Genomic DNA, 25,438 nt, shown 5'->3' on the forward strand with positions numbered 1-25,438 from the left:
CCCCCCTGAGTGGAAGCTAGCCAATGTTATTCCCGTTTACAAGAAGGGTGTGAGGGAAGACCCAGGAAACTACAAACCGGTGAGTATAATCTCCGTACCTGGAAAAATTAAGGAGATTGTACTGGGTGCTATTGAAAGATACGTAAAGAACAATGCAATCGGGCACAGTCAACATGGGTTCACAAAGTCCTGTTTAACTACTTTGATATCTTTCTATGATAAGGTCACCCACCTAGTGGGTCAAGGGAAGGTGGTGGGTGTAGTTTTTCTGGATTTTAGAAAGTCTTTTGATACTGTCCCTCACAGCATCCTTCTGGAAAAGTTGTCTCACTGTGACACGATCAGGTACACAGGGTGTTGAGTGAAGAACTGGCTGAATGGCCAGCCAGTCAAGGGAGGGGATTGTCCCACTGTATTTAGCGTTGGTGCAGCCTCACCTTGAGCACTGTGTGCAGTGCTGGGCCTCACCACTTTAAAAGGATGCTAAAGTCCTTGAATGCATCCAGAGGAGGGCAACAAAGTTAGTGACAGAGCAGGAAGGCACGTCCTTTGAGGACCGGCTGAGGACTCTGGGTTTGTCTAGTTTGCAGATAAAGGCTGAGAAGCAACCTCATTGCTCTGCAGCTTCCTGAGGAGGGGGCATGGAAAGCGAGGTGCTGAGCTCTTCTCCTTGGGATCCAGTGATAGGATGCATGGGAATGGTTCGAAGTTGCATCAGGGGCGGTTCAGACTGAACATTAGACTCATACAGTCATGGAATGGTTTGGGCTGGAAGGGACCAACTAGTCAGGAGACCATCTAGTTCCAACCCCCTGCCAGGGGCAGGGACACCTTCCACTAGACCAGTTTGCTCCAAGCCCCATCCAACCTGGCCTTGAACACTTCCAGGGATGGGGCATCCACAGCTGCTCTGGGCAGCCTGTGCCAGCGCCTCACCACCCTCACAGTAAAGAATTTCTTCCCTGTATCTAATCTAAACCTGCCCTCTTTCAGCTTAAAGCCATTCCCCCTTGTCCTATCACTACAGGCCCCTGTAAGAAGTCCCTCTGCAGCTTTCCTGTCAGCCCCTTTAGGTACTGGAAGGCCGCTCTAAGGTCTCCCCGGAGCCTTCTCTCCTCCAGGCTGAACAGCCCCAGCTCTACCAGCCTGTCTGCCTAGGAGAGGTGCTCCAGCCCTCTGACCATCTTTGTGGCCTCCCATGGGCTCACTCCAACATGTCCATGTCCTTCTTATGTTGGGCCCCCCCGAGCTTAACACAGTACTGTAGGTGGCATCTCAGGAAAGCAGAGCAGAGGGTCAGAATCACCTCCCTCGACCTGCTGCCCACACTTCTTGTGATGCAGCCCAGCATGTTGCTGGGTCATGCTGAGATTCTCATCCACCAACACCCCCAAGTCCTTCTCCTCAGGGCTGCTCTCAATCCATTCTCCGCCTAGCCTGTATTTATGCTTGGGATTGCACCAACCCAGATGCAGGACCTTGCACTCAGCCTTGTTGGTCTTGATGAGGTTTGCACAGGCCCACCTCTCAGGCCTGTTCAGGTCCCTCTGGACAGCATCCCTTCCCTCCAGCATGTCAACCACACCACTCAGCTTGGGGTCATTGGAAAACTTGCTGAGGGTGCACTTAATCCCAATGTCCATGTCACCAACAAAGATGTTAAACAGTGCCAATCCAAATACTGACTCCTGAGGAATGCTGCTCATCAGTGGTCTCCACCTGGACATCAAACTGTTGACTGCAACTCTTTGAATACAACTATCCAACCAATTCCTTATCCTCCGAGTGGTCCATCTGTCAAATCCATGTCTCTCCAATTTAGAGACAAGGATGTCACCCAGGACACTGTCAAATTAGGAAACATGTCTTTACCAAGAGGGTGGTCACATGCTGGATGAGGCTTCCTGGCAAGGTGGTTGATACCCCAAGCCTGTCAGCGTTGAAGAGGCATTTGGACAATGCCCTTAGCAACATGCTTTAACTGGTGGACAGCCCTGAAGTGGTCAGGCAATTGGACTAGATGATTGTTGTAGGTCACTTCCAACTGACATATTCTACTCTGTTCCAAGCACTGAATATCTTGCCCTTGTGTCAAATAGAAATTGCTACCCTAGGAACTTTTCTTGCTTCACTTGACTCATTCAGAAAGGAAGTTATTTTGGTTTGAGATGTTTATCTAGTGTCAAACTAGTGTGATTCATGCTACTCATCCCAAAATTGTGCACTTTCCACCAGTAGGCAATGTACCAAAGAGTTTAATCTGTAAGTGTTTAGGATTCTTTAATGACATGCTTTCCATCTTCCTAGCTGGTATTTACTTTTTTTTTTTTCTTTTGGTTCCGGAAGAACTTGCATGTGTGTGTATGTATATGTGTGTGTATGCCTCTGTGTGTTTATATATTTTTTTAAATGTGCTGTAAAGTACTGAATCAAATTTCATAACAAGTTCTGTAAGCAGTACCTTGCTTTCTTTGGATCTCTTTGTAATCGTCAAGTCCAGGGGCTTCAGCCTTTTAACTTTTTTGTACTTTTATGGCAGAGTGATTTTTTTGCAAGAGATGAAAATGGAGATCACAGTCTGGTTTTGCACACTGAGAAGTGTAATTGTACCCCATCAAGCACTACTTCTGGAGTCCAAAATTTGTGTCCTGGGTGTACGCCTTATCAGCACCCCTGAGCATAGGCAGCATGCAAAGGAACTGCAGCGCACTAGGGCAGGTTTTGGTACTCACGACTTGAGCAGAGATGGGGGCTGGGACACAGGAAGCGAAGATAGATGAAGTTAAACCAGGAACTAGGAGCACACAGCAGTCCTAAAGCTGTCACTAGCAACAGGTGCCAGAGCAAAAAGCAGCACATTTGCCAGCAGGAGCTGGTGAGCCTTTTAAGGTAAGAAAGATGAGTGGGTTTGGGGAGTGGGATGTGAAAAGCAGCAACCAGAAAAGTAGGGTTTTGGTGGGCAAAGAGAACTGCTTCCTGACCCAGCATGAGTGAGTTGATAGTGCTCAGCATTTGCTTCGTAGTCTGCTCTTTGGCCATAGTTGCTGCTCTTGTGTTTGAGGCCCTAAAGAACCACATTTTCAGATCAACCAGCATGACTGTGCTAAGTCTGGTAGCCCTATATTTGTGCTGTAGTGGATGCTTTCAAGGGGAAAAATGGGACAAACTAAAGGGTTGAGACGCTACCGTGGCTGATATTCCTCATAGAGGGTGTCTGGAGCCTTGAGTTGTGATTACACTCAGGTTACTCATGGTTCCCAAGATACACGGTGGGTGGCTTTGGAGAATAGGTGGTCAAGAACCATTTATAGCAGTATTCAAAATCCTGAACCACCTGCATTTGAGCTAGCTGCTCAGATCAGCTGCCCTGTTGAACAGCCCTGTCCTAGCTGGTTCTTGCAGCTATTTTATCATTAACAAAAATGAGCCAGAAACTTTTAAAAATCTTTGGCATAAGAGATGTTAATAAATTAGGAAGGGAAAAAGAAGAGGAAAGGTATTGCTAGATTGTGCTATGTTGCCCACATGAGCCTTCCTGCTTCCCCTGCTTCCATTTGCAATTAGCTGTATTCAGTTTGTCATGAGATTACTGTCAGTGTTCTGGAGTAGGACAGCTGCCCCCCACCCCCAGCACCTCTGAGGCAGCCTGGGGAAGATCTTCACAGTAAATCTGCCTTGGTCCCACATCCTCTCCCTTAGCTAACTATGTGGGTTTTGTTTAATAAAAGAAAGACTTGTCCCTGCTGTGGTCTTTCAGTTTCTGTTGTCTTTGCTCCCTGGTCTTACAGTGCTGGTTCTCTATGTAATCGGTAAGGGCAGCTTGAAACTGAACTGACCAGGGCACTGTACTGAACTGGAAGGTTATTAACAGCTTTCTGTGTCGCACAGTTAATTACTTGTTCAGCAAAAACATTTTGCTTGCACAAAAAGCAACTGTCCTGGGCACCTGGGGCCAGTTTGTAGGCTCCCCTATGGTTGTGGGATTGAGAGGTTAGTGCTGTTGAGAAGTTCATAGCAAAAGCATACTGTTAAACGAGGATCCACCACCAAGCAGTCCTCTTCCTTCCTGGTGGCCTGTTCACAGGTTTACGTGGTGTTTGCAGTGATGTGAAACAGGGCTCAGCAGCACAGTCTTTGCTGTGCATTCTGTTCAGCCTTTCTGGCCAAGTGACAAGCAGCTTTGGGCGACAGAACAATTTGGGGCTCCTCAAGGCCACAAGCGGTGTTGGTGGGACGTGAGAGCTCTGCTGAGAATGATTGCTCTGTTTTGTGGTGTAGGGGCAAGCCAGCCATGTAATAATCTTTCTTCTGTCTCTCATTTTGTAGAAAACGTGTGGTTTGGGAGGGGTTTTTTCATCACCTCTTTTCACTGTCCCCTTGAAAATGAAATGCAGGAGGTTTAGTTTTTACATTACTTTTCTGTAACTTCCTCTTCCTGGGTCTATCACTTCCTCCAGGCCTCTTTGGACAGCCTGTGCAAGCTGCACCACCGCAGCTGCAGCCTTTGCAGCCCTGCATACGTAATGATTTTGGCTCTATTTCCCCTTTTTACCATTTGACACACACAAACACAACACGGCATACTGTACCAGCACCGTCAGACCAGAGTACAGCTTTGCTCTGAACCTTCTCTAGCACGCTAGGCAGTGATGAAAAGGTTGGAAAACAGACAAGAGACTTGAGGAGTCCAACCTCAGGTAAATAAGCATTGCATCATGGTGGCAGAGCAAGCCACGGCTCCTGGTGGTGTGCCATGACAGTGCTTAACAGCAGGGAACAGTCTCCCACAGCACAGAGCATTAATGTATGTGGGAAAAGCAGAACCAGGCATTTGGATGCTGGCACTAATTTGCATTAAAATAAGGTGTGCATTTTAACCACGGAGTCAGCCTGAATGAAGACTGTGGTTTACACTTAAAACGCCTGTGTTTTGCTGAAAGTGGTGCTGGGGCTCACGAGCAGCAATTTTGGGGTGCCCTGTGCTGTATGAATGACAGAGAGATCAGCAGGGCAGATGGCCTCCAAGGGTCCCTTTCCAGCCCTGGTTTTACCATGACTGCTGTGGTCTGACATGCCGATGGCTGTGAGCCAGCAGTGCCCGCAGGCTGGGCTCTGGTTGATGGCGCGTCCTCCTTGTGCAGATGTGGAGAGCAGTCGTGGGACATGACAAGTCAGTGAAGGTTGAGGCTCAGGGAGACGACTGGGACACTGACCCCGATTTTGTGGTGAGTGTCTGATGTGGTAATCCATAATGGGGGTGGGGTGAGGGGTGGGGTGGTGGTGGTGTGAAGGTTTCACTGGCTCTAGGCATATGCTGGTCACCTGGTCCAGGGCTGGGGGTGAGGCACAGCATACCACCAATGCCTCACAGGTACTGTCAGGTCATCTAAACTGTTTCCGACCCTTATCTATGTTTAGTATCCAGAACTTCCTACATCAGTGCACCACACATCTGACTACAAGTAGTATCACTTAAGGGGTAGAGAATATTTAGTTTCTTTTAAACCTACTCCCTGGTAACTTCACTGAGCCCTCCCCACAAGTTATGTTACAAGAAATAGCAAAAGCTTACATTTTCTCCTTCCCACACTGTTGGTAATTGTACAGGATTCCAGCATTGCCCTCATTTATCTTTCTTCTAAATGGAAAAATCTTAGTCTGTTTATGGTCACCTTGTACAGATGCAGCTACATGCCTCTGAATAGCCTCATTTTCTATCTAGTCCAATTCTCTAGGTGAGATAGTAAGAGAATAGAAGGGCTCAGCCAGTGGGAACCCCATGCGTTCATACAGTGTCATGATTTTCATTTTCTGTTTGATTCTCTATTCCTTTCCTAGTAAGTCACTCACTTCAGCTTTTTGGCCCATTCTGTATTTGCTACTCTTCTACATAATTGCACATAATTCCAAATTTCCTACTCCTTCCTGAATGGTACATATTTTGGAACCATCGTTGTGCAGACATAATTAGGATTTTCCCCCTCCCCCCTCCCCCCCATATGCTTTAATGTTGTACTTATTAACACTAACCTTCATGTACAATTTTGTCATCCACTGATTCGGCATCACAACATTTTTCTGCACTGCTTTGTTTCCTGTGGTTGGTTAATCTAAACAGTCCTTTACTATCTCAAGACATTCTTCATACCCTTTTCCTAAAGCTCTTAGGAGCGTACAGCACAGCCAAGTCCTGTCCTCCTGACGCCAAGGAGTGTCAGCCGCGATTTACAGCCGCAGGTCTCTCAGCTCTGTTGGGATTTTGGTTTCCTTTCCAAGGTAGTTTCTTGACAGACACTCTTCTGTTGTGCAAGAGTCCTGTGTTTCTGAAGTTCAGTCTTGCCTAGTTATTTCCAATAAGAAATTCTACTTTGGGACAGAAAAGTGTGTCCCCTCCTCAAAGTTCCCAATTATTCATGTTTTACAAAATTTTATGCTGTCAAAATTCTTTTATTTTACTTCATTTGTTCTATTTGTGGAAGCATTTAAAATAAGCCTGAATGGAGTAAGACTATTATTTTTTTTTAATCTATTTCGTATATACATACTTTTAGCTTTACCTTATATTAGGAAAGTCTTTGTTGATGCTTCAATTTATCAAATACTCATCCAGGCCTTCTGAGAAGACCGAACAAGTGCTGTTGTAACACAGCTGAGGCAGAACAGCTGGCCTTGACTCAAACCTTCCCTTCAGCATCTTTCCACTATTTTTCCTCAACTATTTCCAGAGAAGTTTTGTTTGGCTAGCTTCTCCCTGAGGAAAAGGGCCGGGGCCACCCATGGCCCCACTGGTGGCTGGGGACCGAGGGCCTGAGCCCTATTCCCCGGGGACGGCTGCTGACGGCTGTGCTTGGCTCTGCAGAACGACATCTCCGAGAAGGAGCAGCGCTGGGGAGCCAAAACCATCGAGGGCTCCGGACGTGCCGAGCACATCGAGTGAGTGTGGGGCACGGGGGCGGCGGGCCCGGGAAGCAGCGGGGTGGCGGGGGAGCAGCAGCCTCAGCCAGGTGAGGAGCTCCTCGGGGCTGCAGCCTGCCGGCCCAGGCTCTGCCTGCTGCATCCAGGCTCTTCGTTTGGGGTGCTGGTGTCGCCCCAGAGCAGGGCTCACAGGCCACCTGCGGTGGTGCCGGGCGTCAGCTTTCAGCTGCCTCCAGACAGTGGCTGTCCCTAAAGACTTCCCCGCTCCTTCCCTGGCCAAGCTGACCCCATCCAGCAGCTCCTCCGGGATGCCCCAGCACTGCCCTGCACAGTGTGGCTAGTGCAGCACACAGAAAAGGAAGCCTTGGGCTCCTTCTGAAGACAGAGTGTAGCCCTGAATGGGGGCTGGGTGCACACACAGACCCTGCCACCCTGGGTCCATCACCAGCCCCCAGGGTAGCATCATCTCCTGCCACAGCGCAGTGGCTGCATGTGTGTGGCCACAGTGGGTTTATATCCTGCTCTGTGCTGGGTTCTGGCTGGGACAGGGGCACAGGGGTGCTCCAGCTGGCTGCATGGGTCCACAAAATCCCACAGTGACCTGCCCTGACTCTCTCTGCCTCACCAGCATCCACCAGCTGAGGAACAAGGTGTCGGAGGAACATGAGGTCATCAAGAAGAAGGAGCTGGAGACGGGCCCCAAGGCCTCCTATGGCTATGGGGGCAAGTTTGGAACAGAGCGGGACCGAATGGATAAGGTAACAGTTGTAGAGGGCTTCCTTGGGCCACAGTGGAAAAGTCTTTTTCTCATAAAGAAAGAGCATCCCTGTTTTCTTGCCTGACCCTGAAGGGAGAGAATGGAGAGCTGGCACGGCTGTGCAGATTCACACATGTCTAAGTAGCCCATACTCTGGTCTCCAGGATTTGTCTGAACCCATTTGTATAATTTGTCTCTACAACTTCCTTGCAACACTCCCTTAGCGGTGAAGAAGGACTTTCTGTGGTTTGTTTCAAAACGGCTGCATAACAATTAAATTACGTGCCTCCCTACTTGTACTTGGAGAGCTAATGAATAATAATTCCTTCCTCATATTCTCCATTGCAGACGTCTGCTATATCTCCCCCAGGATGAAGCCCTAGCTCATACTCGCTGTTCTCACATCAAATTTGTTTTATGTTTTCTGATAACCATCAACACGCTTCTTCCTGTACATTTCATCTGGACCAAGACACAGCATTTAATACTTCTTTTTTTTTCCAAAGGGAGATGATAAGATTGCAGTAGTATTCAATTTGTGGGGTCACTGTGGGCGTGCGTGATACCAGGATGACAGAGCAGGAAACAAACATTTCTTGGAAGCCAAAATGGAGCAGCCATGCTCAAACCCTTCTGCCAGAGCAGAGTGAGGATGTCTTTGAGCAGCTCCTCGGCCTTTGTCCAGTTGCACCAGGATGTTGTAAGCATTTAGCCTCTGGCCCATCTCCTGAGGAGTGTGTGCAATTCTTGGCCACAGCACCTCCAGCAGAGTGCAGTGGGACCCTGGCTGGGCCTGTGCTAGGCATAAAGGGTGATCCCAGTCAGGTGTGCTGACCCTCACCCTCAGACACAGAAAAGAGGGAGCAGGTGCCAGACCTGCTGCCTGCGGGTTTCCAGCTGTGCATGCCTATCCACACTTTTCTCCTCAGTTTCCCCATGTGGTTATTCACCACACCACTGGCATTTGGGAGCAGCAGGTATTCAGCATCCCATGGATTGCACGATGAGCTGGCAGTGGGAGTCTGTGTGGGATGGCTGCCCTTGAAGCTACATCACAGGTTTCAGAGCAGAGCTGGTACTGGCAAAGGCCGTGTGGAGGGCATCGCTGCCACCAGCACAGTCAGTTTGGACCTGTCACCTCATGACTACCAGTATCTCGTCAGTGGGGCAGAACAACTGTGTGGCGCCTATGTCTCTGTCCACCCTGCCAGTCTGACCGTGGGTGCTCATGTCATGCTCTCTCTCTTCTCAGTGCGCAGTGGGCCACGAGTACGTTGCTGATGTTGGGAAGCACTCCTCGCAGACGGATGCAGCCCAGGGCTTTGGGGGCAAGTATGGAGTCCAGCGGGACCGAGCTGACAAGGTGTGTTGGACAGGGCAGCTGAAATGCGTACTTGCCGCCTGTGCTCGGTGCTGCCCCTGAAACACTGTGCTACATTTAGGATTGTGGCCGCAGTTTTCAAAGTGCTGGTGGTTGCAGGTCTCTGCATGCCATGCACCGTGGTCTCCACTGGAACACAAAGCTCACTCCTGTGTGCAGGACAATGACTGATGACGATTTGCAGGGCACTTGTGGAGATTAACTCCTTGCTGTGCATTAATGTGCTTCCACTGTCCTATACGGGCAACACTGTGTTTGTCTTGGGGGCTGTGGGTGGTGTTTTTCATCTCCAGATCCCTAAGCTGTGGCAGAACTGGACGGGGACAGCAGGATGCTGTCCCTCCTGTGCACATACAGGTGTCCAACGCTGCCCAGCTGCCTTGTCTGCTGAAGTGAGGTCAGGATTGTGGCCTTCTTACCTGGAGTGCATGGACACTTGTGAGGGGCTGTCCCTGGACACACTGCCGCATGGACAGCAGGGGTGGTGTGAGAGGCTGAGGAGTGGCCAGGCGTCTGCATGTTGCAGCACAAGACAGGGAGCAGGGTCCCAGCCCGGTCCCTGGAGGAGGGTGGGTGAGACCCAGCTTAGCCCTCAGGATGACTGACATTCCTCCCCTTCTTGTTCCAGTCAGCACTGGGCTTTGAATACAAGGGTGAGGTGGAGAAACACTCATCCCAGAAAGGCAAGTCCATGGGCACGTGTGGCCCCTCGACATTTTGCCCAGCTTCTCTTCTGCTCCAAATATCCTGTGCTGTCTGCTGTGGCGCAGTCTCCTTTGTTATCCCCCACCTGTCACTTGCTTCATATACCTGTTCCCAGTCGGTCACCCTTGCCGGCCCCATTCCATGCTGTCCTGTCACCACCCTTCTCTTGTATGTTTGGCTTGTCTCTATGTTTTGCTTTGATGGAAACCATGTCATGGCTGAGCAGAGAAGACACCCCCACTCACCTCCCCAGTGGATGGCTGATTCTCCCTTTCCTCTACAAGTCCTTCTGAGCAACAGTTCCAGCAGGAATCCAAGCACTGTAGGACGTGAGAAGTCATTTCTGAAAAAGTGGCATTTAAGAAAGGGCACAACAACAAATAGGGAAACAAAAGCCTGTACAGCACCCAAACTTTTGCAGAATTCTGAAGATGACTCAGCCAAGCTTTGACATATACATACGAGCAGCTATATTCATTAAGAACTTCACAAGAACTGAAACTAAAGGTATTATAAGTATTCTGCAACCAAGAAAGGATGAGAGGGCAAGGGCTGTTACTGTTTCAGATAAATGTGAGGAGTACATTACCAAGAAAAGAAGAACTGAATCATGTTCATTTCAGAGGAAACTATAAAAGAAGGAAGATGTTTTGAGGTATTCTTGGTTGATCTTGAATGAACGAATCTCTTGCAGTTGTGCTACATTAACATATTCCGTTATAAGAGATTGTATACTAGGTTGTAGACATAGAAATTCATCGGGTTGTGTAAAACCACAGAAAATGCTCAAGACAAAATGAAAATGTTAGAAATAGGCTAAGGTGTTTGGATTGGTTTTCATAAAAATGGGTCCATACTGGAAACTCCAGCAACAAGATAACAGTCATAACATCTACATTTGCTGAAAACAACATCCTAAAAGGTCCATTTCATAATGGTAAATAGTAGTTTAATTGAGATAAGTTTAAGACATTTCTAGAACTTACAGATTCATCCTTAAGTAACTGAGCTTCTATGAAACAGAGACCCATTCTTGAATACAAAATGTTTTCATTAATATTTCTCTAGATCACAGTCTTCATAGATTGATAAGGTTAAATTTGTCGGAGATGCCCCAACTCATTCCTGTGAAATGCAGACCTGTAAGAACAGGAACAAAGAGAGGTAACTGATTTACTCCTGAAGGGCAGGGTTTGGAAACAGAGCTGGCAGACCAGGTTTCTGAAAGTGCCTCTATACAGCCAGAAGCTAGGATAGAGGCTGCAATTTCTTAGGACATCAGCCAATAATAACAAGCTAGTCCTTAGAGAGTAACTGAGCACAGTTGAAGTAGTTAATACATTATTAGTTTAGAAGATAGAAAAAGGGGAGGCATAAGGAAGATGTGCTGTGCCTCTATCACACAATGGTCGAGTGTGGCAGAGACAGCCTGGGGGAGAGATGGAGCATGTCTCCAGAAATGTGGGTTTCAGCCTTTGCTGCAGTATCGAAGAGTCAGTGGTTTCCTTGTAGAAGTTGAGATAACTTGGCTATTTCTTCTGTACTTTCAAGGGCTAAATATACTTGTTCACAGACCTTTTCAGAGACTGGCAGACCACAGGCTGAAATCCTTGCTCTGGAGATGTGTGAGTGGGTGGATGCCCAGGCTGTCAGTGCCCAAGTCTTGCCTTGGCTTTGCGTCCTTGGGTGGCTGAGCTCCCACTGCCTCCCCAGCTGCCCTTGGCTTTTCTTCCTTGCCCTCTCAGCCTGCTGTGTCTCCAGCTGATCATGGTGCTCAGGCTGTCTTGCTGCCATGACCCATGCTTGCCCTCGTCCTTAATGGCCCTCACGGTGCTCCCTGCCATCCACTCTGACTCCTCCAAATCCCTTGTTTCTACACGTGTTCCCCATCATCCCTGCTGCTCTTCCTCCTCCCTGTTTGCTCCTCCCCAGTGCTGCTCCCCATTTTACCTCCTGCCCTCACCAGCCCCATGCTCAGGGCAGCTTTTCTCTCCATGCACTATCCCAGATTACTCCAAAGGCTTTGGTGGCCGTTACGGTGTGGAGAGGGACAAGGTGGACAAAGCAGCAGTGGGATTTGACTACAAAAGCCAGGCAGAGAAGCATGACTCTCAGAAAGGTGAGCTGGGGGAGCCCAATGCAGCAGGCAGTGTCAGGACTGTTGGGACTGTGCCCACTGAGGCTGCAGGACACTGTGCTTGGTTTTTGCAGCCTGCTGCATGAATGGTGGAAAAGCTGCGGTAAGCTGTTGGGTGCCCAGTGCTTGCAGCAAAGAAATGGGTCAGGTGAACAAAGCCATTGCGTGGTGCCCGACTGCTGGAAAAAATTCAGGCTAAATGAAGAAAAGCAGCAGATTTCTATGGGCACAGGGATCTCCTGGGCAGTATGTCACCAAAGGAAGTGTAGGGGAAGCCCAGACAGGTGCTAACAGCAGGTGACATGTCCCAGGGGCAAGGCAGGGCTGTTGTTGCAGCCACCAGTGGGGAAATCTGGACTGGTTCCATGTCTTTCTCTAAGTCCTGGGCAGGGGAAACTATTGCCCCTGCTAGAACAGCCTGAGCTCACAGTGCTGCCACTTTTCTCTTTTCCCTCCCTTGTCTGTTGTCTTCCATGCCATGATCTGGATGCCTGTGGCTGAAGACTATTCTGTGGGCTTCGGTGGGAAGTTTGGGGTCCAGAGTGATCGTCAGGACAAGAGCGCTCACGGCTGGGACCATCAGGAGGAAGTGCAACCCCATGCATCTCAGACAGGTAGGGCAATACTACCAGAGCTGGCAGCACAATTTCCTTGGAGCACACACGTATGTAGAGCTGGTGGCTCATACTTGACAGAGATCGAGCTGCTGAAAACTGAATGTGTACAACATTGCAGAGCAGCTGGGACATTGTGAACTCCCAAAGTGCAAGGATAAATTGCCAGAGTAGGTGCATGCTTGGATCGCTGGGGGACATGGAATCCAAGTCCCTGAATCAGGCTTCCCAGACTATACTGTGCTTTCTCTGTGAGGTATGATCCTGATCATAAGCTCATTCGAAAGGTGAGCTCATGGGAATGAGGCAAAGCAGGTTCCAGGGATGGCCTGACTATAACTTCAGTGATTAAGGCCACATTGCACTCCAATGGCATGACTGGCTTCTCACGCCAGTGCCTTGGAAGCAGATTTGGCAGTGTACAGCACTGAACACCTGTGCACTTCGCTCAGAGGAATGAAGGAGTAGTCTTAAAAGTTACTGTCCAGAGCATTTTGCATGTATTATCTCTATTTAGTTCCATATGTGCTAGGTTAACAGTTGGACTTGGTGATCTTAAAGGTCTTTTCCGACCTAAACAGTTCTATGGTTCTAAGGTGCAGACAGAGCTAACGAATTTCCCTGTTCACAGCATACTGAAGTCAGAAGTGCACACAGAATATAAAATATTATAAAATAGCCCCATTTTTTCCATACAGACTATGCCAAGGGGTTTGGAGGCCGTTATGGGATCCAGAAGGACAGAGTAGATAAGGTAAGACCACATGCTGCAGCTTGCAATCGCTTCCTGCTAATCACTGCTCAGTGCACTGCTGCAAGTGAAGAGACTTCCCAGCTGGAGATGAGGTCCCACTGCTCTGTGCACAGCTATTGCAAGGGTGAGGGAAGTCGCCCAGTGTAAATACCAGAGGGTGCAGAGGAGTGCAGCCTGGGGACATCATAATGCAAGGAAGAAGAAGTTTTCTCCATTCTCGGCTGCTTTTGAATCATTGCACTCTCGGACTGAACAGTCATACACCTGCTTTCTCTTGGGGCAGGATTTAATAGCAGAGCCAGTGAGGAGCTTTCTAAGGGCATCAGGCTGTTCCCTCCTGGATATCTAGTACCATTTGAGATACTGGGAGTGTTCTGGCTGCTTGCCATCACTCCTACAGGCCCTTTGCGTACCAATACAGTCAGGATGAGCCATGATGGCTCCTTGGAGATGAAATTTTGTGAGAGTGCAGCCTTGTGAGAAGTCTGAGAGGCCACAGGCTACTGCACCATGCAGGCACTGTCTCTGACACAGGAGGGCTGCTGGACCAGACTGAAAGCCCATCTGGTGTCATGTCCCCAGCACTGACTGGTAGGTGGTGATCGTGCAGGGAGCAGTATGCATACAGAGTGATTCTTGCCTTGGGCTACCTCCAGTGAGAAGGTGGTGCCGCTGTGGCTGCAATTCCTCTAGCTGCTCTTACTCAAGGCATAAGGTTTGTTAGCAGCTGTCACACCCACACGTAAACAAGGTTTCCCAGAAGCTGACTGGAATCTTTGGTCTCTCAAGTAGCCAACTTGCAGATCTCCATGGTCTTTCCAGTATGTGATACAGATCTATGACCTCTCTGGTATATGGCTCCTCATCCTCCTATACTACTCCCCAGCCGGTATGGCTTTGTGCAGGAGTGACTGGCCCCATATCGCTCCCCCTTAACTACTGGTAAAATCTGGCCATTCCTCATGGCGCTGTCTGTAACTTGTCAGCTTCTCTGTTATTTGTTACCTTCCACAGGTTTTTTCTGTCCTGTCCAGGAGTTTCTTATGATCAGGTCAGTTAGCTAAATTTCAGGCCAGGGCATAGTCATCCACCTGCAAACCTTAACAAAACCCAGCAGGGTTGGGATTGGCAGGGATCAACCTTGCATGAGAAGAGCTCATCCAGTTTGCTGGTTCAAGTTTTCTGTCTGGGCTGAAACCAGGCAAAGGTTCTCCTGCAGTCAAAATGACGCAGACTGTCTCGGGCACTTGAATTAACATTGTGCTTTGGCAGGCTACTCTGCAAGCTTGTTCAGGAAGGGAGGTCTTGCTGGTGGATGATGATCTGCATGGATGGGGATACCCTAAAAGATGAGAATCCTGGGTGGTGGTGGGGCCTTGGGGCATTTGGAGAAGGAAGCAAGGGTACCTTCCCTGAACCATACTTTTTCTGTTGTTGGGCACAGTGGTTGTGCCTGGAATGCTACCAACATCACCACACTCAGGAGCTGGAGGAAGGAGACGATGACCTTTCTGCAGGGCTCTAAGCCAAGGAAGGACATAAACGCATACCCGTAACAATTGAGCATGCTCTTTTTCATGCTGCATGTGTAGGCTGAGCCGGTAGCAGAGTGGGAATGGCATCCTGCCTGCAGAAGAGATTAGCATGGTCTATGTATTTAACAACAGCAAATGGAGGTGCATTGTCAAAAGGCAAGGCATCATGTATGTGGCAGAAAAAAGCATGCAAGATCAGATGAGCGCTTGTGCAAAAGTCAGGGCTGTGAGTCATTTTAGAAGCAGGTTGCAGAGAGGGGATATGCAGTTCTTGAACAGCTCAAAGTGGAACATGAATTTATTCATTTTGAGAGTATTGAAGCATAATCAAAGACAGTAAAAAGAAGTATATTTTGGCAAGTACTGAAGCTCCTGATTGCCTAGTTTTCAGGCACTGCAGTAGTGCTGAATTCACTGCTCCAGAGTAGAGCATAATATACCACTTAAGGCAATCTTAACTCCCCTTTGACAAAGTTTTGAATACTAAGTGTAGGATTCAGCTCTCACACTAAGACTCCTGAATTTAAATACTGTCATATAAACAACATGTCCTTTTGTGTAGACCTGGTTCTGACTGCCTGCTCAGGTGTCTTCTTTAAGGAGAGAACTAACTTTCTGGGCAACGCTGACTGTAGTAGGAGCTCGGCCACCCCAGCCCATTGGTGACACCTGCAGGTGGAGCCCTACATACAGCTGCATTAGTCTGACAGATGATCCTACCTGCAGTTTCCTTTTTGTATGAAGTAGTTGCCTCATTAAAGTAGATAAACTCCCTGTATGTCACTTTCTTTTTGCTGCAATCATCTCATCGATGCTATTACCGGTTTAGCCATCTCTTCACATCTCATAAAGCCAGCGATAGCTTAGACGTTCACGCATATTTTCACTTCGATGTTTTCCAGCCAATGCTGCCGTACACATGTACTGCAGGCAACGACCTGCTGAAGGGATGCACGTTTTTCACGGTTAGGCAGCTGCAGCTGCGCATCCAATAGGGAAGTGCTTCCATGCATCATGCCACTGTGAGTGCACGGGCATGATGGTTGCAGGGACTGCAACTGCAGTGTCCAGTCCTTAGGGCAGGTTTGTGGGAGCTGGAACAGATTTCAGCTAGAGGAAAACTAAGAGGTGCTCTGTAAGCTGGAACAGATTTCAGCTGAAGGAAAATTTTCTGAGTTGAGAATGGGAACGGACATTGCTTGGGATCTCATTCAAAGGGATTGAGGGGATCTGATGCCTTTTCTCCAGCAGGAAATCCCACAGAGAGACAAGGACCACACAGAGGCAGCCCCTGCCACCAATCATGCCCCTGAGTGCACCCGAGTGCACGGGACATTGGCTCTCTGGACCTCAGCAAGACTGCCAGGCATCCACTCAGCTTTTTACCATTACCAGTGAGCACTTCTGCCATGAATGCCCAGCCTTGCTGTCCCATGCAGCCATCATCTTGCCCCTGTGCAGCCTCTTTTGCTTGGCTCCATGCAACCTTTCCAGCCCTTGGGAGTGCCACCCGTCTAACAGGAGCAGCCCTTGCCTTTGGCTGGAGGGCAGCAGGCACTGCCACAATGCAGGGAAGCACCAGGAGAGCAGGGCTGCAGCCAGCAGCCTCCACAGGGCTGTGGCAGTTGTACAGAGGAGGACAGACACAGCTGGAAACAAAGCTTGCAGTCACCAGTAGACAAACCCAGCAGGAGACCTTGGCACTGTCCTTGCCTAACAAGCTGAACACCTCATTCACTTCCTCTCACAGAGTGCCGCTGGCTTTAACGAGATGACAGCTCCCACCTCCTCATACGAGAAAACAAGATCTCTGGAGGCAGGTGAGAAACTGATTACCAGCCCTGGGCCTGGTTGGAAGCTGTGGTCCCTCTATGGCAGCACACTGGCTGGCCTGTGCTGTGGTGGGATGTGGGTTTCACCTGAGGGACAGGAGAAGGTGGCTGGATTACAAGTTTCTCTGGGAGAGGCAGAGGACTAGGTTCCTCCTGGATGCTTGGGGTGGTGGAAGGGAGCCACTGGGCATGTGTGATCAACTGTCTTCTCCGCAGGAGCTTCCAGTGGCACCAGCAGCCTGCGGTCACGATTTGAAAACATGGCCAAGTCAGCAGAGGAGGAGAGCAGAAGGCAGGCAGAGGAAGAGAGGATGAGGCGGCAGGCTCGGGAGTACCAGGTGGCTCGGCGGAAGGTGAGCCGTGGCCATCTTGCCATGTCCTCCAAGGCCTGCAAACCGGACTTTTCCTCAGGGCCATGCAGCTCCGTGTCTATCCGATCTCTTCACAGTAACCTCTTGCCTAAACTGCCTCCCCGCAGCTGCCAGGGACTGCCACTGAACTTCACAGCTGTCACTGGATTTTCCCTTTTGGCACACAGATCAGGACGGGTCTGCACCCAGCCATGACCCCTTGTGCCTTCTGCCTCTAGTGCCTGGCAAGCACGGTGCAATCACACCTCCCCAGTACTGCCATCCCCACAGACTGCAGTCAGGGTTTTCCAAACTGGAGGTTGCATCCAAACCCTCACGTTTACAAGACCTCCTTCTACATCGTGCTGTTTCTGCATTCAGTGCACAGCTAATGCTTCACTAATAAAGCACTCCCTGATAGATTCCCTCCTCACGGCTGCTTTCTGCAGACCCCATAGGCATTACAGGCCTGCTAGTGTCCAGTCCTTAGGGCAGGTTTGTGGGAGCTGGAACAGATTTCAGCTGGAGGAAAACTGAGAGGTGCTCTGTAAGCTGGAACAGATTTCAGCTGAAGGAAAATTTTCTGAGTTGAGAATGGGAACGGACATTGCTTGGGATCTCATTCAAAGGGATTGAGGGGATCTGATGCCTTTTCTCCAGCAGGAAATCCCACAGAGAGACAAGGACCACACAGAGGCAGCCCCTGCCACCAAGCCAACAAGGGTGCTCAAGAGTGCTGACCGAGACAGGGCTGTGTCACAAGCAGAACAGGTGCCAAAGTGGGCTGAGGAGATGCAGGAGGGGGAGCAGACGGAGGGCATTACACCTGGGAGGGGGCTGTGCTTTACGGGAAGCCCTGCATGAAGAAGGGGAGCACAGCTGCAGTGTGGGAGAGGCTTTGGAAGGAGTGAGAGGGGAGATGTTGGGGTGGTGATGGGACATGCCTGCACAGCACCTTACACCATGAGCTGGGCTCTTGGAGTGGGTCAGTGCAGTGGCAGTACAGTGAGCTGTAGCTAAGTATGTGAAAGAGCTTTGAATAAATGAGCCATGAGCATCTTCACAGCAACCCCAGGTGCCAGTTCAGCACAGACCTAATGGCTGAGCTGTTTTCCCATTGTGCGGAGGATGATGCCCCATTTCTGTCATGGTGTCTCTAAAGGCACCTACAGTGGAGCTGGTTCCCTTGTGTTGGGCCTTGTGCAGTCACGGGAGAGCTGCTTGCAGTGGATGCTTTGCAGGTGACTTTGCTGGCACTTTCTCATTTCACAGCAGGAGGCAAAAAGGGAGGATGAGGAAACACCACCCACTTTGCCACCGAGGCCAGCAGACCTGGGTGAAGAACTCTGCAAGATCCCCAGCCAGGATCAGCCCATCTACAGTGAAAGTCTGGATGCTGGTGAAGACTATGAGGAGCTGCCAGAGCCCTCTGACTACTGTGACAGTACCAGTGGAGGTGCTGACTATGAGGAGCTGCCAGCACCCTTGGGAAAGCTGGATGCCATCTATGACCAGGGAGGAGATGGAGGTGAGGACTATGAGGAGATTCTTCCTGAGGAGCCCAGCCAGAGCCAGCCCCACCTAGGTGAGTACTGATGGAAAAGCCCATGTCCTGGGGAGCTTGTGTCTGTCCGCTCACCTCACTGAATGTATGGAATAGACTCCAGAGGGAATTTTTATCCTGAAGTCTACTGTGGCCATGGTAGCAGCCCATGATGATGGAGACTTGGTCATCTTCCACTCCCTTACCTGGCTCCAAGGTGCGAGATCAGCTGTATGGGATGCTGGGCCAGGTTGTTGGAGCAGAACTCCAGCAGGAGGACTGAGGGCTGCCATGGGATCTAAAGAAGCTGGACCTGGACTGATGTTCTTGGTGCCTGTTTCCTGGCAAGTGACTGCTAGTGCTGCACTGAGGCTTGGGGATGCCCTCCTAATTCAGCCCAATTATTCTCTTAATTTGCTCAAATGGCTAGTGCTCATGGGACCTGGTCTGGTGGTGTCTCCTGGGTGTGAGGAGTGCAGGTTAGTCTTCCTCCAAGCACATAAGCAAACCTCATAGGCTGTTGTTGGTGATGTTTCTGTCGCAGCTTCATTGGTACTGGAGATGGTAAGTGGACAGGCTGGAGTTATGTCCAGCCTTTTTCTTGGGAGAGGAACATGAAGCATCAGGACCTCGCCTCCCTCGTCACAGAAGGGGAGGGAAGCCGTACCTCACTTTGAGCCATGGTACATCTCTCCCTGTTGGTAGGGTTTGGATGTGTGGTTCACCCCAAGGCTGACAACTGGGTGGAGGGTGGCACTGGCCACATCTATACAGCTGCTTTCAGCCTCTCTCTTATCTGCTTGTCCTGTCTTCTGCAGGGGAAACGGACAATGTTTATGAGGTCGAGGTGCCTGGGACCTGTGCAGTGGCTCTCTACGATTACCAGGGAGGTGGGTCTGCCATCCAGGCTGTGGGGAGAGGCACTGGGAGCTGGCCAGGGTGGTGTGACAGGGAGGTGGTAGCTTACACTATCAGTAGTGGTGAAAAGATTTCAACTTGGTGGTTTAAATTTCTTCCTCTTGGAAAGCAGAATGAAACCTGACTCAGATGAAACAGAGAAGTTTCATCTTTCATCTGTAAAGTCTTGCTCTTTCTCTGCCTTATCTGTGCTGTTTGATGGGGGTTAGGTGAGATGAAGTCTGAGGATTACCTGAATGCTTGTTCTATATTCTCCTCCTGGCAGAAGGGAGAGGAGAGACATAAAAACAGCTCTCTCTGCGGTTATCTTCTTTGCATTGTGACTATCTTTTCTTAAATCTTTTGCAGATGGAGATGATGAGATTTCTTTTGACCCTGATGACACAATCACACACATTGAGATGGTAGACGAAGGCTGGTGGCGGGGGCAGTGTCATGGCAAAGTAGGCCTCTTTCCAGCAAATTACGTGAAGCTTCTTCAGTGAAACCAGAATTGTTCAAGCTGCTTCCTTCCAAACTTCTGCCTCTCTCTGCTTCAGCTTTTTACATGTTATTAGCTTAATTTGGCTTGGCATGTCTACATGCAAGAAATACCAAGGAACAAACTGGCAGTGTCTGAAAGAATGTTTTGGCCTGTGCAGAAGAGGACTTTGGCCTGGGACGAAGAGTTCCCATCCATGTCCAGATGGGAAAGGTGGGATTGTTTAAGAGCATGTGAGTACGATACAAGACGTCTTTTCTACCTAGGCTGTCCCGCATGTCAACCATCAAGTTTGCAGGAGAAGTGTGTCCATTCCAGTTCCCAACAGGGCAATTCACAGAAAAGAAACACCAGCTCTGATCAGGTCAAGGCAGAAGGGACATGACCTGTGGGACCTGCTTAAGCTGCTGTGGCCCTGGATGTCATCCTACCCAGGGATCGAGGAAAAGAGCACTGTGAAGGCCAAACTTGCCTTTGTTCCCAGGAAGGGTTTCCACCTGCAGGATGGATGAACTGTGTTTGCAGCATGGGGTAGAGAAACACAAACCTGGTCTATCAGGGCTGGGCACTGGGAACATTTGACCACCACAGTGAACGCTGCTGACTTTCCCTGGACGCAGACACGAGCTTGGCTGAAGTGAGCTCTTCCATTAAACCAGAGAAGTGTGAGCTGGCTCAATGAAAATGTAGGATGATCCTGCTAAGATAGGAGATTACTCGCTTGTTTTTCCTCTGTGTGCCCAGAATGCTGTTGGGAGATGTGTTGTTTCTGGGGTAAACCTTGAAAAAGTAAGTGTAAAAATTAGATTACTTTCTGAGAAAAATGGTTCTGGAAAATCTTTCTTGGAGCAAGAGAAAAATACTACAAGGCTTCACTTTTAGTGTGAAAAGTGTGTTAATAACCATCTTGTTCTTCATCCAGACAGTGCATCAGAGGAATGTTCTGCTAGGGAAATCCTTTCAATCTATCAAACAAATCAGAATAAGCGCTGCTTGATACAGGCAGTAGAATATTTTTAAGAGAGCTCCATTTTTCCTGTTAACTGCTCTGACAGTATAAATAAGCATACACATGCAGGTGGGGTGGGAAGAGCAGTCCCACAGCTCACCTCTAGCCTAAGGGCTCGTGCACTTTGCAGTCAGTGCCAAAGGTAGGTTCCCCCATCCAGTATTTGGCTCAGCCTCTGCTCTCTGCCGGTGGGTGGTTTGAGCCCAGTGCTGAAGTCAGACCTCGCCAGCATGGTAGTAAAATAGTTAATGCCTCATAGGCCTTTGTAAGACTCACAAATTAAATATTTGCAGGTAATGGTCTCACCAGTTTAATTAACAAAGGAGTGAATTATTTGTTAAAGGGTATGCTGGCTAGATCCTCTTTATCTGAAGAATGAATGCTATTGTTATTTCCAATATCCTGCTTATCTGACACAGTTTGGTGAAGAATGAGTTGCATAACCTGAAGGTATACAAGCTGTGTAACTGCCCCATTTGGGCAGAGCTCGTGTCAGCAGTGTCTGTCACTGCTGCGCTGTGCTCTCCCTCATAGCTGTAGTAATAAACTCCTTCTGTTCTGGCCTGACTAAAATTGTATCCTAGTTATTCTGTGACAGCACATCCCCTGTGTCTGCTATAGGCTCAGTTCCTTGCACAGTGAAAAGGGCCCTTGATTCTAGCCCTGCGTCATCACAGTTGTGGGGAAAAGGCTGAGCAGGTGGGAAAGCAGGACAAGAGGAAATATTTTATTTGTAATGTTTAAAGCAGTTTTCAGTCATAATCCAACGCAAACTGCAGCCCTCCTTTGAACCAACATATTCCATGCTCAATGTGCCGCTGTGGGAGTTGGTTGTTGTTCCTTTGTGGTATGCAAGTACCATCACAACAGGAATAAACTGGGGACATGCTGGGTGGCACAGAATGTGAGAAGCTGTGGGCGCACACCCCAGTGCAGTGCCAGCTGCCAGCAGCAGAGGTGCAGGGGGTCCCACTGTGACACCTCAGAGTTCAGTGCAGCTCAAGGCTGGTCCTGCACCATCCTGTGCTTGAACAACACTGTACTGCCTGGAAGGTAGTACAGCATCCCTGTTCAGTGTTTGATACTGAGAAAAATCACAGTCTGTCAATCATGGGAAAGACACATTGTGATTCAGGTTTGAAATTGTCAATTTTAATGTAAATTTTCTGGAGGTTTTTGGTTTGGGTTTTTCATTCACTGGTTTTGGTGGGGGGTTTTTTCTCTGAAATAACTTCCTCAATATTTTTTCTTCATGCAGTTCACCCTTTATTTCCTGATGTTCCTTTCCAGGGGGCTCTCCTGAATGGGCCTCATTGCGGCACACTCTCTTACATGTCCTAGTGACACTCGGAACTAGGGATGTTTCAATAATTCTTTTACAATCAAGAAGGGTGTAAAGCAAGTAAAGCTGGATGAGAGGTTGCAACCTGTTTGGGTAGGAGCAACAGGCCATCCCAACACATGTGTTACAGGAACACTTTTTCCCCTGAAGAGTAAAACCAGTGTGTGTTGTGCACTAAGAAGAACTGGCAAACCACTCCCAATAAACTGTGCACCTCATAGGCCAATTTTTTTGACTCTCCACTAGTTTTTTTGGGGAACAGACTGGATTTTGCTGGGTATCTCTTGGTAACCGAGCTATGGATGGGCAAGTTTTGGCCCCTTCCCCAACGTGCCCCTCTGTGGCACAGCTGCAGGCATGCACCCTCCCCACACAGACCCTTGCACTGGTGGCTGGCTGCTCCTAGCTTCTGCTGTGGCGTTGGACACTGCTGGCCCTCGTGTACCTGCCTGCAGATTTGGCCGGCGGTGGGATTGCCCCATCACCCATGCGATCGTTTGAGCTTGGACCCAGCTGCAGGGCCCCTGCAAGAAGAGGTTAAGCTGAGGTGGTGCCAGCTAGGCAAAGCTGGCTGCCCCACGTCACCAGCCAGCCCTCAGTCACTATCATCCACAGCCACACACTCACAACAACTGCATTTTGATTTTTTTTATGGCTATAAAGCAAAGCAAGCATTTCTGGTGAGGATTTAAGCAATGCCAGCTCACAGCTTGGTGCCAATAAAGTGTTGTTCGACCAGAGCACTGAGGTTGATGGGTGGCCTGTATAAACTGCCGGCTGCTGCGCTAATGTACAAAATGCTACAGAGCTTTCATGGCAGCCTGGAGAAACCCAGCAGACATCAGACTCGGTGCCAAAGCATGTGTAGGAGGAGGATGGTGTGACAGCCCCTCTGCAGTGGCCAGATTTTTCAGTGCAAGACGCTGCCCCTTGTCCCATGCAGGGCCTGGCTCAGCACCTTGGGCAGCCCCAAGGCAGAGCCCAGAGCCTTGCTCGGGGCCAGCACGTGTCTGGTGCCATGTGAAATTGCCTTTTACAGCATGCCCTGGTGGCAGCATAGCCGCAGCTGGTCCTGTGCTGAGCTCAGCACATGACACTTGCAAAATAAAGACATAATCCTGGAACTGTAGCCTTCTTCCCAACTGGATTTTTCTGTTCTGCCATCAGCGATGTGCTGAGGGTCAGACAAGTGATGGCAGTGTCATCCCTGCCTGGGCAGGGAGCCCTGAGCCCACTGCTGCTGTCAAAGGTTTCCCACAGACAGGCGGTGCTGCACCAGGGTCACCCCAGCACTGTTGCAGCCCTGGTATTGCTCACGCGTTGCTGCTTGAGGAGCCCGGCGCACCCCAACCCCGCACAGCCTTCCGCAGGGCCCCCCGCACCTCCCGGTTGCGGAGGCTGTAGATGAGGGGGTTCAGCATGGGGGTGACGATGCAGTACAGTGCAGAGACCAGCGTGTCGGCTGCCGGCGAGTAGCCGGAGCTGGGCCGGTTGTAGTTCAGGTTGGCCGTCACAAAGTACAGGGTGATCACGAGCAGATGGGCAGAGCATGTGGAGAAGGCCTTGTGCCGGCTGGTGGCCATGGGCATCCTGAGGATGGTGACCAGGATGCGGAGGTAGGAGACAATGATGAGCAGGAAGGGGCTGAGGCCCACAAAGATGCTGGCAACATGGAGTGCCACTTCGCTGGGGCGGGTGTTACTGCACGCAGCCTTCAGCAGTGGGGGGACGTCGCAGAAGATGTGCTGGAGCCGGGCAGCCCTGCAGAAGGAGAGTCTGGAGGCCAGGAGGGTGTGCACAGCTGAGTCCAGCATCCCCCAGAGCCAGCAGCCGGTGGCTGCCACCACACAGACACCCCAGCTCATGGCATGGGTGTAGTGCAGGGGCTGGCATATGGCTGCGTAGCGGTCGTAGGCCATGACAGCCAGGAACGCACACTCGGCCCCCGCGCACGCCATCAGGAAGAACATCTGTGCCAGGCACCCGCAGTAGGAGATGGTCGCCTGCGGGCGCAGGGTGTTTGCCAGGATCTTGGGCACTGTCACTGATGAGTAGCACATGTCCAAGCAGGACAGCTGACCGAGGAAGAAGTACATGGGACTGTGGAGGTGGGGATCCAGGGACACAAGGGCGAGCATCGCAGAGTTCCCCAGCAGTGTGGCCAGGTAAATGGCCAGGAAAAGAACAAAGAGGAAGGGCTGGCCATGGGAAAAGCTCAGGAGCATGAACTCTGTCACCCGAGTCTGGTTCTCACCTGCTATGAGGCCAGCTTGGTTGGTCTGTGGGCAGAAATGAGCACTGTGAAGAGGTGGTGACTGTGAGCCAGGGGACTGGAGCACAGCCACCCACAAGGCAAGGGTGTCACTGGTACAATGGCTTTGGTCCTATCTCCATAGTTGAAAGCATCCTGTGCTGGGATTTCACAGACACTAGGACTTTAGAGTCCAGAGAGCTGCCATACAGTGTTGGATACCTGACTGCAAAAGAATCACACAGAAGAAACCAAGATCGGTGTGCAGCTGGACTAACCCACAGCTCCTGGGTTCTCCTGCCAGCCCAACCCTCTGTCTTGATGAGTATACCAAGCATGTCTGTCTTTCCCTCCTGGCTGCTCTTCTGGTGACTACATGCTTCCCTGCCCCCTGGAAATGGTCACATCATTCCTTAGATGCCACAGCCACCAAAGCACGGAGCTGGGGATGGGGCATCACCCTGTACCAGTTAAAGGAATTTTTTTTCTTTATTCTGTCATCTGCTCTGCTATTTTTGGGGTGCTTTGCTCTGAAATAACCAGCACTTTAAAAAGCACAGCTTCCATCTGAGGGTGACTCACCGCATGGTGTTTGTCGAGCCACAGGTGAATTTAAGCTGTCAGGGGTCTCCACTGGCCTGGGTCTCCTCACCTGTCTTCCATCATCCTATTTCAATTTTTACCCCGACACAAGGGTTTTGCTGATGGGCATGTGAAGCTACAATCACCGTGTCCACGTGGTGGGTGAGGCATGGGAAGTAGTTATTGCTCATAAACCTTGGGTAAGGACTGTTGAAGGTGGTGCTTGTGGCCAGGGCTATGCTGCCCACCGTGCCAGTGCCATGAAGCCAGGTGCTTTGGTGTGTAAATACAGCCTGGTGCAGCAGAAGAAATGGGGCTGAGAGCGAGCTTAA

The 25,438-nt window shown here is 50.0% G+C and overlaps 2 protein-coding genes across 5 annotated transcripts; one reads left to right on the plus strand and one right to left on the minus strand.

Annotated features, from left to right (window-relative positions):
• Positions 1-2,733: 2,733 nt before the first annotated feature.
• HCLS1 (hematopoietic cell-specific Lyn substrate 1) lies at positions 2,734-21,504 on the plus strand. 4 transcript variants are annotated; one of them, XM_056340827.1, is made up of 15 exons: positions 2,734-2,889; positions 5,142-5,225; positions 6,860-6,933; positions 7,544-7,673; positions 8,925-9,035; positions 9,682-9,736; positions 11,767-11,877; positions 12,399-12,509; positions 13,208-13,263; positions 16,549-16,618; positions 16,847-16,983; positions 17,644-17,751; positions 18,256-18,565; positions 19,342-19,413; positions 19,790-21,504. In XM_056340827.1, the coding sequence occupies exons 2-15, from the start codon at positions 5,142-5,144 to the stop codon at positions 19,924-19,926; spliced, it is 1,566 nt and encodes a 521-aa protein (XP_056196802.1). In that variant the 5' UTR covers positions 2,734-2,889; the 3' UTR covers positions 19,927-21,504. The 4 variants fall into 4 exon arrangements, with proteins under 4 accessions (XP_056196802.1, XP_056196799.1, XP_056196800.1 ...); XM_056340824.1 differs by having other exon boundaries at positions 2,735-2,889; positions 17,641-17,751; positions 18,253-18,565; XM_056340825.1 differs by having other exon boundaries at positions 2,735-2,889; positions 17,641-17,751.
• Positions 21,505-23,586: 2,082 nt separating this feature from the next.
• On the minus strand, positions 23,587-25,111 carry LOC130149740 (olfactory receptor 1F1-like). Its single transcript, XM_056339712.1, has 3 exons — positions 25,107-25,111; positions 24,747-24,750; positions 23,587-24,552 (listed from the first exon to the last, which is right to left on the minus strand). The coding sequence occupies exons 1-3, from the start codon at positions 25,109-25,111 to the stop codon at positions 23,587-23,589; spliced, it is 975 nt and encodes a 324-aa protein (XP_056195687.1).
• Between the last annotated feature and the right edge of the window lie 327 nt (positions 25,112-25,438).

This window comes from Falco biarmicus, chromosome 5 (genome assembly GCF_023638135.1).
Source record: "Falco biarmicus isolate bFalBia1 chromosome 5, bFalBia1.pri, whole genome shotgun sequence".
In the NCBI taxonomy this organism is placed as follows: domain Eukaryota; kingdom Metazoa; phylum Chordata; class Aves; order Falconiformes; family Falconidae; genus Falco; species Falco biarmicus.

Coding starts and splice junctions, on each gene's coding strand:
- HCLS1 (XM_056340824.1), top strand. CDS start 5,142: ATGTGGAGAGCAGTCGTGGGACATGACAAGTCAGTGAAGGTTGAGGCT. Junction 5,226..6,859: donor ACACTGACCCCGATTTTGTG/GTGAGTGTCTGA, acceptor TTGGCTCTGCAG/AACGACATCTCCGAGAAGGA. Junction 11,878..12,398: donor GAAGCATGACTCTCAGAAAG/GTGAGCTGGGGG, acceptor CTGTGGCTGAAG/ACTATTCTGTGGGCTTCGGT.